The 13,256-nt window shown below is 42.4% G+C and overlaps 1 protein-coding gene across 6 annotated transcripts in view; it reads right to left on the bottom strand.

Moving 5' to 3' along the window:
* The window catches only part of LOC131684162 (trithorax group protein osa), a 513,311-nt gene that overhangs the window by 29,122 nt on the left and 470,933 nt on the right, over nt 1-13,256 (bottom strand). For all 6 annotated transcript variants that reach the window (XM_058966798.1, XM_058966799.1, XM_058966794.1 and 3 more), the window contains 2 exons: nt 465-1,679; nt 227-396 (listed from right to left, as the gene is read on the bottom strand). In XM_058966798.1, coding sequence (XP_058822781.1) covers nt 227-396; nt 465-1,679 — 1,385 coding nt within the window. The remainder of the gene's footprint in view (nt 1-226; nt 397-464; nt 1,680-13,256) is intronic.

Below are 13,256 nucleotides of genomic sequence, written 5' to 3'. Positions count from 1 at the left end.
GCGGCGTGCTATAGGAGGAGTAGGAGTACCAGTACGCAGCGACTAGGGCTGCTGCTGCCGCTGCCGAAGCCGAAGCCGCGGACGGCGATGGCATCAGCGGCGTCGCAACAGTAACGGGCCGATGATAGTGACCCGTTGGCGGCGGTGGTGGCAACCGTCTACCGACGGAGGCCGCGGCGGTGGTCACTGTGGTGAGCAGATTTGCGCTGGCCGTTACTATACTCACTGGACTAGCTGGCGTCCGGGGCCAGGATGTGGGCGAGTTCATCTCGAAGTCTTCGTGCTGATTGTGCGGTCCGGGCGACGCGGTTGTCGGCGTATTAGTCAGATGACTTTGGTTGTAGTGGTCGCCTTTCCGCGATTTCGGCGTCGAGCACTGTGGATCTTCACCGGAAGCTGGAAATGAAAAAAATGGTAATATTTTTTCTAGTTGGTTATAAATTTCAAAGATCTTGAATACTGACCTACTGAGGTATTGGATAAGGTACTCTGCTGACTGGCTTCATCGAGGGGAGCGCCATCAGGTCCCGTTGTAACGAGTGAGGTAACTGGATGTGGCACACCGCCCGGTCCGGACGAGCTGACACCATTGTCCAGGCCACCGATCGAGCCCGATTCCGGATGGGGTGGCTGTGGTGGTAGCGATCCATCCGGATGACTGTTGGGTCCGATCTGCGACTGGTTTGGCGGTGGCCCCTGCTGGTTTGGAGGAGCCCCCGAAGGTGGTCCCATGCTAGTAGGTCCCATCGGTGGGCCCATGTGGTGGGGTGGACCCATCGGGGGATGCATACCGGGACCATTGCTATAGCCTTGGGGCGGTGTAGGACTAGGGGCACCGCCATAGCCGCCCTTGTGTTGTAGATGGTGCTTAAGATAGTTCAGAGGTCGTGGTGATCCGCTTTGCGGGGGACCTCCGCTCGGTGGTCCCTGTTGGGACTGTGCTTGATTCGGTTGCTGTGGTGAAGGGGGAACTCCGGATGGGGGCATACCCTTGCCCGGTTGCTGCTGCTGATGATTATTGACATGACCCCCGGGAACCTGCGGTCCAGGTCCGGGAGGTCCCCAACCTTGCTGATACGGTTGGTGTGGAGGATATTGAGAATGCGGTGGGGGTCCACCGACATGATTTGGCATTCGATGTCCAGGATAGCCGCCAGGACCACTTGCCACACTATTAGGTGGTGGACCAGGAGGTGGTGGTTGTCCTGGTTGTCCACCCGGTGGAGACGGCCCGTAACCACCCGGGTACTGAGACCGGGGTGAATAACTTCCTTGCGAATGTGGTGAATACTGTTGCGATTGAGGATTGTGTGGTGGATATGGTGACATTTGCTGTGGTCCAGGCATTCCTGCACCTGGACCACCGGGACTTGGTCCCATTTTGTAACCACCGTGCATATGGGGCGGATGTGGTGGTTGCGTCTGATATCCTTGAGCTGCCATGCTTGCTTGCGAAGGGGGAGGCCCTGGTGGACCCTGCTGGGGACCACCAACTGACGACACGGAGGGTGGACGATTCGGTGAAGCTACTCGCGAATGATCCGGAGGTTGCTGCAACTGCGATTGATTACCGTGACCTAGATTATTATTACTACTACCTAGTTGATTCTGTGCTTGCTGATTTGGAACTTGGGAGTGACTACTAGAGGGGCGCGGAGGCATCGGTATACTCTGCTGACCTGTAAAAGAGAAAGTAAAAGAGGACAAAAATCGTACATGAGTAATCTTATTTGAAATCTCAAGGTCGCAGCAACCGAATTGCAGACATAACAAATGCGATAGATATATAGGTCAATGTCACGGAAACCGTAATATTCACACATACAGCTCAGCTCAATGGCTTTGGTTGGCTGAAGCCGGGAGGAAATACTGGGAGAAGGGGTTGAAGTGAGTGCGGTGGCAACCATATACCAAAGTTTACCGGCAAGGAGGCAAGGGCTATTCATAAAATAAACATAAAAAATCCCAAACCCCTTCCCCAAGTGTTGTGTGTGTGTTCCTTTCACAGAATGCCCGTAGCCGACACGACGACGACGATGGCGTTGCTGTTGTTGTTGTTGTTGTTAGCGATGGCTGTGTGGCATTATTTCATGAATGGAAACGAGAGCTTCTTCTGCTGGCGCTTTTCAACATCTTCCCCTCCCAACCCTCACGGCCAGTGCGGTAAAATATCAATTTCAAACGAAAATAATCGTTTCAAGTGAAACTTCGAGCCTTTCACTGTAAACATACCACCACTATATCAGTTGAGTTCGGCTGCCGTCTTCGTTTGAGTCACTCAAAGTTCACTGTCAATTGAATAACAGGTTCTAGTCATTTGACGTTTTTGCCTGTTTAGTTTCTATTGAACACCAACCTCACATTAGCACGGTCTCAGCTAATGGAAGTGAACCATTCCAATGAACCACTCACAAATGAATATGAAGGAACACTCACTGACATAAAAATAACTCCGACCAAGATAATAAATAATATAGGGTAAAGGCTATGATAAGACGAGGCAACTCAAGACGGATACAGGTACGAGCATTTTTTCTCTGTATGAGTAAGGTTGTATTTTTTTTCGATGAAGCTGATAAATCAGGAGGATATGAAAAAGAAAAGAATAAAACAAATGACGTAGTGGGCTTTTCTGCTTAACAAACATAAAACAAATTCACTCAAAAATGACAAATGTTCCGAACCTTTCTTTCTCTTCTTCTTGGAGAGTTTTCTTTCCTTTCTTGTACCCTGGTGAATAATTGTTGACAGATGACTGTATGCAACTAGCGAGGTTGGCAGTGCAGCCAATTTCTTTGTCATATTTAGATATGTTGCTATAATAAACATAATAATGACTGTTTTATTAACTCACATTTCGCCAAAATATATCTGGAACTAATCAATCCTAGATTTTTATCATATACTACATGTTTCTAGCAAATTTGGTTAGCATAACAGCCTATTCATCAGAATCAAATTTGCCACAAACTTTGAAATAGAGATGGACGTACTACCAAAATACAGAAATATACAGAAATCGTATTACTAGTTGCTTTATCTTGTCTTAGGTGTAAACGGGCGAACTCGATAAAGGTCCAAGATGATAGATAACGGAAATCGATGGTTAGTCATTTTAAATGAAGGCGTAGTTGGTTGAGTGGTAAGCGTGACAGCCACCCATCCCAGTTAGTCTGGGTGCAATCCCAGCCGAGGTCGCTGAGATTTTTCTGAGGTGTAAAATCTTCCTTCGGAAGGGAAGTAAAGCCGTTGCCTAGCAAAAGCAAGTATCGGACTAACGTTCCTTCTGCGATCTACGTTCGGGCCAGGCCGGCGCCGGTTTTGTTCAATAAACACTTTAGGATTACCAGGAGTTGCACATTGAAAGATGTTTCCCTAATCCCAAGCACTACTACTGATTCCCTGTGCAACTTCAGCTAGTCTAGATCGATAACGGAGTAGCAGCTACGGGTGGTCGTACAAGGTCAAGCTCAAGCTCAAGCTCGATGGTTAAAGTCATTTTAAAATCAGAGATGAGGGCAACATGGATACCATTTGAAAGGAGGTTAGGCCATTTTGAAATCCAAGATTGCGGCCTATAGTGACCAAGAAACTGTGAAAACAACTATCAATATGGGTATCATTTAAAATAATCATAAAATACCGTAATTTATGAATTTAGGCCATTTTGAAAACAAAGATGGCGGTTTCGGGTAACCACCACAGTAAAAACCATGATCAATATATATCTATATCGCTTTTGCAATGATGGTCACTAGATGACGGAAACTGATGATTGAGGACATTTTGCAATCAATCAATCCAACATGGCGCCTTTTGGTTACCTCAAATCAATAAACCCACCTTCGATATGACCTATTTATAGCATTCATATCGAGCAGAACCTTTTCGAATTCTTTCTGAAAAAAAAAAGATTCTCGTAGACTATAGACTGTGCTCGTAATGTGTTCCTATATAACCAGTGTGGAAATGTTTTACCTCTTCACCATGTCATCGGAATTGTACACAGGGAACTATTGGTAGAGGTGCAAATAAATAGCTGAATTACATATTTGATTTTAGCAATGAGTTTGACAGCTACGTACAATTATGATAGCATACTGCGGCTATCATATTTCTTTTTCAAATTTTCTTAAATTCGCTGAGTTCAGACGAAAATAATGAATCTACTAATAACAGCTTATTGAAACTGGTTGCAATGAAAAATGTTATTTGGTAGTACGTTCATCTCTATAATATTTTTGTTGCAAATTTGATTCTGATGAATAGGCTGTTATGCTGGCCAAATTTGCTAGAAACATGTAGTATGTGATAAAAATGTTGGATTGATTAGTACCAGATAAATGCGAAATGTGTGTCAATAAAACGGTCATTATTATGTGTATTATAGCAACATATCTAAATATGACAAAGAAATTGGCTGCACTGCCAACCTCGCTAGCTGCATACACTCATCTGTCATCTGGCACAAGAAAGGCATGATAACCAAAAATACGAAGCCAGTTGTCTCTTTTTGTCTTAGGTTTACCCGGATCTCATTTGACTGGTGCTCACTGGGGAAATTGAAAGCTGATCTATTCATTTGAGAGGATCAAACGAAAGAGGTTGAATATGAATTGCGACTCATTTGAAAGCAGCGGTGAGTGAAGTGCCATGAACCCAGCTTCAGATTAACAACAACTGATGCGTTAAATGAATGTGAATGCTACTGCAGACGACTGATTGACTGCGTTCATTCAGTTTCGATTGAATGAAATGAAATTTTACTGCACTGCACGGCACTGTCTCTGCCCGACCGACTGGTTCAAAAACCCGCGCCATTCCATTCCTCCAGTGATGACGATGGCAATGATGATGGTGCAAGTTCCTCAACCACGTGTTCTCTGTTGCGCTTTTGAAACATTTTTCAGCCACTTTGGTACGCTTGTCGGTGTTAGCAAAATTTGGAGCAAATCGTGAATGCAACTCGTGCACCACCATCAAACGATCCACCACTCTGGACCAATTTCTGCGATGTATACGTCGGTGTGAGCTTACGCACATCGTCCTCACTATACCGGTTGGTCTCCCAGCGGAAAAGGACCATGCGACCGTAATCAAAATGCATACAGAAACCAAGTGCTCCTCACCGGTATCCATGAGTCCGTTCCCCCTCACGACGAGTCCCGTTTGCAAGTGAAACCGAAACGATGAAATAATAATCACATATTGTACACGGCCAAACAGGAGGAGCCCTCGTACCTCGGTTCAGATGAATGTGCTTCTCTTATGATGCTGCTTTGCTAAAACGATTGAGTAACAAACCGGCATCATAATAGATTGTATTGAGTTCGAGAGGCCGTCCCACTACACACAATATTGGTCTACACTAGCATGACCCACACCTGCCGTCTATCTGACTGTGCCGGCTGACTATCCACTATCCACCGTTCGAATGTTCCACGCCACCAACGACCACGGTCGACGTCGAGGAAAAGGCACGCTAATGAAAGTGAAAATATTTAAATAGATTTAACATACATACGGGCATTAGTTATTCGTATTCGTACACGATCGGTTGCTGTTGGTCTTTGCACTAGTCGGGGCATCCACCGGCAGAATCATCATCATCATCAATCGGGTTAGACGGCTACTAGACATAGTTCACCGGCCCAAGGACGGCCGCCGTTATCTCTATCTCTCGCTTATCCGGCGTGGACGATGCTGTTGTGGAGCAGCAGAACTGGTTTCGGTACGATGCTGCACACAGACACACACCGGGTCGGTCGATTACCGTACGCAGCACTTCCGAGATACGGATCATCCGAAATATGCTCGCATTATGTATTATTATTATTTGATCCATTATCTTCGCACTTGTGCACCCCGCATCTGCTTCTACTCGAAAGGGGTCAGGCAGCGAGAAAAATAGTCACTGATGGAAACGAAGCGCAACGGCGACGACAAGGACCGGTGCACACCTCTGATGCTGGAATGTTGCTTTTCCCGGACGAGCCTCCGCGTGATTCGATCCGAAGTTCAAGGTTAGTAGTACCGTTCGTGTTTGGAATATTTATGAGTAAGGCTCGCAACCGGTGTTGGCCAGGAAGCGTGTTTTGGGAGTGAGCTACGTATGGAGTTGTAGGTGTTGTCCTACCTAAACAGGCTGCAGTGTTGTTGATCCGTGGGTGTGTTATTATTTAATTCAAGCTGAGTGAACTGAAAGATCTTACGATATTGCACTTTCAAGCATTAACGAAGTTCAAAAGAGCGTATTGAAAGAAGGATATGATAAGTTTGTAACTCTAACAAATACCTGTGTTAAATGTTATCTGCATGATGAACCACATCCATGGAAATTAGGACCGATACTCGCAGTCACCACGTACTCCAGAATTAGGATAGATGATAATGCGAGAAACTATTCCTAGTATTTTTCAACAAATACGTTTCAAGTCTTGCCGTAGCCATTATATCGGTGTAACAAACTTTTTTATAGGTCTCTCTCTTTCTTGCATTGCATTGGTGAAGCGTTTTCGAATAAAACAACTTTTAATAAAAAGAATGATTCGGAAGACACCCAAATCTTGATTCTTGCGGTGTTATGGTCACTGAAATATTGCACGTTTCTCTGTCTAATGCAATACCCGAGCTAACTTATTAAACATTATTGAAACTGCAATCCGGATGTTGTGAAATTATAAATGGGAGATTACCGTAAACTTAAACATTATGTTTACTTTTAGTAACTCTTCCACCTCGCAAATTTTAGGTTTAGTTAATTTAATCGCAATCGTATGTTCTCGCAGGGCAATTTTCATCTATGGTTCGTTCATTTTCATTTCAAAGCTAGTGGCAACGATAGGGGCATAGCGAGTAGCGTCGGGGCCCAGGGTTTACGATACAGACGGGCCTTTCTAAATAATACTTATTTGAATCTTGATTAGGGATATATTATGGATTCAACTGTTTCAATCAAACCAAATTTTGTATGTTACTGTTACTGTGGATCAGATTCGTATTGTGCTAGTGAGGGAACATGGGGAGACTTGGCCAGGTTTTCAGCTAAACCTGCGTAGATCTCTAAAAGGGATTTTTTTTCTCGTGTCATTTACCGGTGTTCAAAAAAATCTGAAAAACATTTTCCTTAAATACATTTTTCAGTTGAATGCTAGTTTTTTTAAACTGTCCATCGCAATTAAGTTTAATAAAAAATGTGTTTGCTATTTGCCAAGGAAATCTAGAAGAATAGAAAATAGTGGTTCGAGTACCTAAATGTACCAGCAAACTTTATGCAAGAAGTAAAAACTGTAAGTCAGTAGACACCGCGAATGTGTTTTCAAGTTTCTTCCGATTGCGCTTGTGTTGTGGAACAAGAGAAGTGTGATGCCCAGTGATCGCAGTGATGCCACAATAATGTACAATATGAATGTTGAAAATTACTCAGCTGTTCATTCGGCACATTTGACCGGCGATGCTGATAGTGCAACGATGCCGCATAAAGTACGATTCACACGATACATCAGGCTTCCGTCACCGGTACGGAACGTCAAAATTAGTTACATGCAGTTAAATGGAGACACACAACATCAACGACACGGAACGTTTTGACGTACGGCACGTGACCGTGGTCGGTGGTGGCGTGGAACGGGTACACGAGAAACGCATTTAATTTATCCTGGCGGAACAGTGACATTCCGTTGAGCGCGAGTAATGACGCTATAACCTAGGCTCATTAGCCAGGGTAGGACTAAATACATCTGTCCTATCCCCGGAGTATAGGACTAAAGGAGTGACATCAACCCTCTTAGCCAACTCACTCCCAACAATTTATCAAATCCCCATCAAATTGAAACGGTCGGTACGGTTGTCCACGTTTCTTCCTTATTCAAGACTCAAAATGATGCGTTGATTAAATTTTTCATAAAATGATTAATTTAATTGCCACATAATTTTGAATTGCCTTCATTGTGTACGCTGCACAGTTGGCCTGGCCGCTTTAATGGTTGTGTCACATACCATATGTACCAATAACAGTAATATTGACAAGAAAAATTGTAAGCGAGCGTCTGCAATTTTCCAGGATTCCTACATGTATTGGCTGTATATGTGTAGACTAGACTAGACTAGAAACCTGCGTGAATTTCGTTCAATCCCTCAAAAGTCATTGAAATATAATGTGCAAAAATATTGTGCGTGTTCATGATCTTTTGCTGAACTTTTAATTTACTTTTTCAAAAGTTATAAAAGTTTTTCTGTGAACGTTTTTTGTTTTGATCAAGTAGTCTCCCCATTGTAGGGAGACTTGACCAAGAGACTTTTGAAAAATTAATGCAAAAAACTTTGACATAAAACATGCTGTCTTCATATTTTTCCAAAATATAAAGGGATTGCAAATTTCGTTTTTTATGGATTTCAATTTAAGGATTAACTGTACTGCTTACATTACATGTTCACACGTCAGCCATATAACTGCTAAGTTTGTTTACCAGTACTAAAAGCTATAGACTGATGTTTGAGGTGGGATTTTTTTTTTTTCTATAAGGAAAGTATTTTTCGTTCCAGTCTTTTAAAATTACGTTAAGGGATCGAAACAAGTATAAAACAATTTTTGAAAATTTTTAGGAACCTAATAGAACACCTCATAGCCAACAATAGAATTTTGCGCTTGGTCAAGTCTCTCCGTGTTCCCCTATATAGTGCGGCTATAGAAATGAGCGTAACAAAAGCCAGGGACAGTGTAAAATTTATACAGCAGTGATCGATTTCAATTACCTTCCTATCCGTCCAACCTTCAGCGAGATTGAGCATTACTTGACGCTAATAGGTAAACCATTGGGAGATAACCTCGTGCTCATAAAGTTTTCTACCATAGGCATAAATTCGGGCTCACAAAGTTGGCCAATGGAAAATTCGTCACAAAGTTTGTTGCTACAAATAATCGTAGACACGGCAACGAGCAGAAAAACGTTAAATACTGGATTCTCGTCTTTATCGAAGAGAGCGTAATAAAAGTGCAACTGCACGACTTGCCGGGTTGACAAAGCTGTATTATCGTGCAACGTGAGGCCAATCTATGTTGCGATTCACCTCTGATACAGAACTCCTATCCCTTACCTCCCCGTGGTGCCAACCGGGGTACAGGCAACCTTTTACCGTTTTTGCTTAAACTCAGGACTGGGTTCACTTCGACAGGTTGACGGATTGGAGTCTGTCTCAGTTTCGTTTCGAGTGGGAGTGGCATTAGTGAAGATCGACTAGGATCTGTGGTCGTATGCTGACAGGGAATGGGGGACAAACAACGCGCGCGTGAAACTGCTAGTGTATCCGTCTTGCAGAGTGAATCTTTCGGTACAGTTAATGGTTATTTTGGGCCGCTCAAAATTATTTCTTGGTTTTCTTTTGTTGGTTCGGTTTGTATGTAACCCTCGATTAATACTTTTTCTCAATAAATAGTTGTACGGAAATCAGCCCCAATAGGACTTTAATCTGACGAGAATCGATAATCACGGGTCAATACGTACTGAAAATTTGCCGAGTCTGTTTTTTATGAATCTAATTTCAAGATCCGTTATTACTAAGAAGCCCGTGCATTAGGGTAACGATCCTTTGTATTTCTCTTCAATGTTCGATATTACCGTTCGTATACGTGTATTCCACAAACAATCCGATATGGAAAATAGGAAATATTTTCCTTGATTTATAATATCTCGACCTATCATAACTCTTCTTCTGTACAGCGTCACTCGGTAGTTTTCAACCCAATAATTATATCGTAGAGAAGGAATAGCGAAATTTGTCTGAATACTGTCGCAATAAATAGTGATCCGGCCCATCATGCGGATAAGATTAGCTTTTCTAGGCAACACTTCCACGGTCGGCTGTGTGGAGTTCAAATTGCTTTTGTTGAGAAAAAATAGAATACTCTCGGTAGCCGGCTACCCAGAGTTTAAAATGAACCAAAAACTAAACAAGATCTTTTCTTTTCGAGTGATCGAGTGCTCGAAAACCAACAAAACAACTACCTAATAAACCATGCTTTACAGCTTGTACTTGCATCGCTTTTTGGAGCGAATCCTAGACCTTATATACCCTTCCAAACCACCAACTCCGCGACACCTATGGAAGAGTCTGATGAATCGTCTACCTTCCGTTAAGTAGGTGGAGCATCAACACTTGCCGTCTACCTTATCCTTTAGCCTTCCCCGTGAACGATGGAGATGGAGGCGGCCGGCAATAATGGCTATCATGCTGTTGAGTTTGTAATATGGGTCGGATTGGAATGAATTCCTACTTACCATTTCCTAAGCAACTCTTATTAGATAATCAGCAGTCAAACATGATGAAGTCAATGTGCAATACACCAAAATCATCGTCACAACGCAACGCAACGATAGCGCAATAGAAGTTCAACTACACAGCTTGCCGAACACAAACAGCAATTTTTAACCGATTTGACGTTTACTTACTTCATTGAATCAAGTAAACGTGAAATCGGTTAAGAAGAGGTTCTTTAAGATTTCGTCAAAAATGCATCGAAGTTTGAGAATTTTCTAAATACGTTGATATTATCATGCCGAAAACTTCTGCTATCTTATGCTTCATAGTACATTTTCATATTTTCTCATTTCCATAACAGCTAATCTTCAGGACATCTGAATACAGTAAATCAGTTTTCCCGTAATACGGTTACTTTCTGCTTGGAATCGTCACCAATTTCTATTCACGTTCGGTACAGTCGCTAGGAGAACGATAGTTTTGCTTCTTCGGTGTAGAGAAAACGACGCACGGGTTTATTTAATTGCTAGTGGCGGAAGGAGCAATATTTAGTTTTTATCTGAGCAACATCTACCATCAATTTCCTGTCACGAGCGAGTATCCGAATTGCTTGGTTTTAAGGTAATTCAGAAATACTTCGCCCTTGAAGGAGTTTTTCTTTTCATACAAATTTAAATAGCGTTTGCGTTAAGCACGATATCTTTACAAACCATCCCAAAGTTTGAAACTAAAACTAATCGATTTTTAAAATAAATCAGTTTGTGTTTACAAACACTTTCATTGAAGATCTAGTTATTAAAATGAGAAAGGACCATTTAAAAATGCATAAATTGGTTAATCGGTTGCGGAGATATCATGCGCACTACTAACGCTACTGTAAAGAAATACTTCGCGGTAATAGTAGGCGAATTTGTCGATTTTGGCATAAGCAAATGAAGATTCTTTAGCAAAGACTTGCGTAAGGTTTGGACACTATACCTAGAAAAATAACAAAAAAATGTCCATATTACCGAGTTCAAAGATATATAGCCCATTGATCTGCGAACCAGATGAAAAAGAATCATTTACAATTACTATAGTTTTGCCGGTCGGGATATGGCCTGCAGAAAGTTTTATGGAAAAAAATAAAAAATCTTTTTCCTGGATTCTCGAATGTCGCGAATGAGAAAACACAATTCCTGGGATTCCCGGGAAATCAATTCCAGGGATGGAACTTCTAGGGACTAAATGTAGGAAATGAAATGTACAGTTTACTAATCGCCATGGTTAGAATAGCACAAATCAATCTCCAGCATAAACGTACAGCAACTATGAATCTATCTAGACTCATGCAGTAAGGTAAAGCTTGCATAGTGTTGATTCAAGAATCGTACTTCCGCAAATGAAACTTCTATATTTGAAAGGTACATAACACTGACTTCATTGTTTACACCTAGGCATGGATAACTAATCCACGTGAAATGCCTCATGCATGCATTCTTGCAAATAAGGTTATTAACGCGTTTCTCATATCGGAGCTCACAACTCGCGATATCTGTGCTGTCACAGTTACTGTGATGGTTGGTAACATAGACAGGAAAAATGTATTTTGTTCGGTATATCTGCCACATAACGAGTCAGCACATTCTGATGATTTCAAAAGCGTTGTATCATATTGTAGCAGAAATGGGCTTCCACTTATTATTGGCAGTGATGCACATTCCCATCACATCTTTTGGGGCAGCTCAGACATCAATCTGAGGGGCTCTGAACGGATGGAGGACATAAGTAGTACAAATCTACGTATTCTGTATGTAGGGAAACGACCAACCTTTGCGAGGTCTGGGTGTTCGACATAACTCTTTGCTCTGAAAGTTTTGCATGAACTGGGAAATTGGCAGGTTCCAAATGAAACCGAACCGTATCTATCCGATCGTGAATGTATATTTTTCGATCATCTGTGTGTCACTGTGGAAAACTTGGCGTTCATAGTAGCAGCCTACGAAGAAGCTTGTCCACTTCGTCCTGTTAAATCGACTAGAGAAACCTCTAATGGAGGGATGAATGAAAGAATGAAGAAGGGTATGAGCAGAGTTTGGAACCGGCATCAGCGTGGTGACTTAGATCTGCAGAGCGGGATGGCTGTCAAAACCTGTGCGCTAATGTCTCTAGTCTGAATGAGGCCAGCAGGTTAATAATTTTCTCAAAGTCGAAAAAAATTCGAATGAACTTCTTAAAAACCAGAGATGGTGTTTATATGATGGGCTAAAAAGATGTTCTTAATTGTCCAAACTAGCGCATGCTGAACTCAAATCAAAGAACTAGGCATTGTCAACACTCTCTTCCTTGTCTGGGCTCTCGGACATTCCGGTATTACTGGAAACGAATAGGCAGCCGAATTGGCCAGGGCAGGTGCAGCGATTGACTTCAATGGACCTGAGCACGCCCTTTCAATTTCGACAATTGGGATAAGAGAAAAAAGCCGGTCCTAGGCTTCGTCCGAGCACTGCAATTATTGGAGAAATCTACAAACGTGTCGCCAAATAAAGACGTTTCTTTAACAACCATGCTGAATATATGGTGTCGAAAAATCCCCTACATTTTTCGAAACTTCACTGAGGCGTGCTAACCAAGACTTTAACCGGTCACTGCAAATTCAATTATGACGTGGCAACTATATAGCGCGCTGAGCCATTTTCATGTGATCTTTGTGAATCCGACTACGGAACCTCATTACATCTGATATGCAACTGTCCAGCATTAGCGCAATTGCAATTTCGAGTATTCGGCTGTCCATACATACACACTCAATTTAGTTCGGTAATTTCCGCACAGCTGAACAGTCAGTAAAATTTTTCAACTGATAACGCAGCAAAGTGGCGTTAATTTACTGATTTTCAGCGATATATTTACCGAGTTTATTCAAAACAAACGTCACTTCTACTGAGATCTCGGTAAAAGCTTTATTAGCTGAGTGCTCGGCTGTGCAAAACTCGTTAAAAGTAGCGAAAAAAGCTGGG

The sequence above is a fragment of the Topomyia yanbarensis genome, chromosome 2 (genome assembly GCF_030247195.1).
Source record: "Topomyia yanbarensis strain Yona2022 chromosome 2, ASM3024719v1, whole genome shotgun sequence".
Taxonomy (NCBI): Eukaryota; Metazoa; Arthropoda; class Insecta; order Diptera; family Culicidae; genus Topomyia; species Topomyia yanbarensis.
The sequence above is the reverse complement of the archived record's forward strand: the minus strand, read 5'-3'. Positions and strand labels throughout refer to the sequence as shown.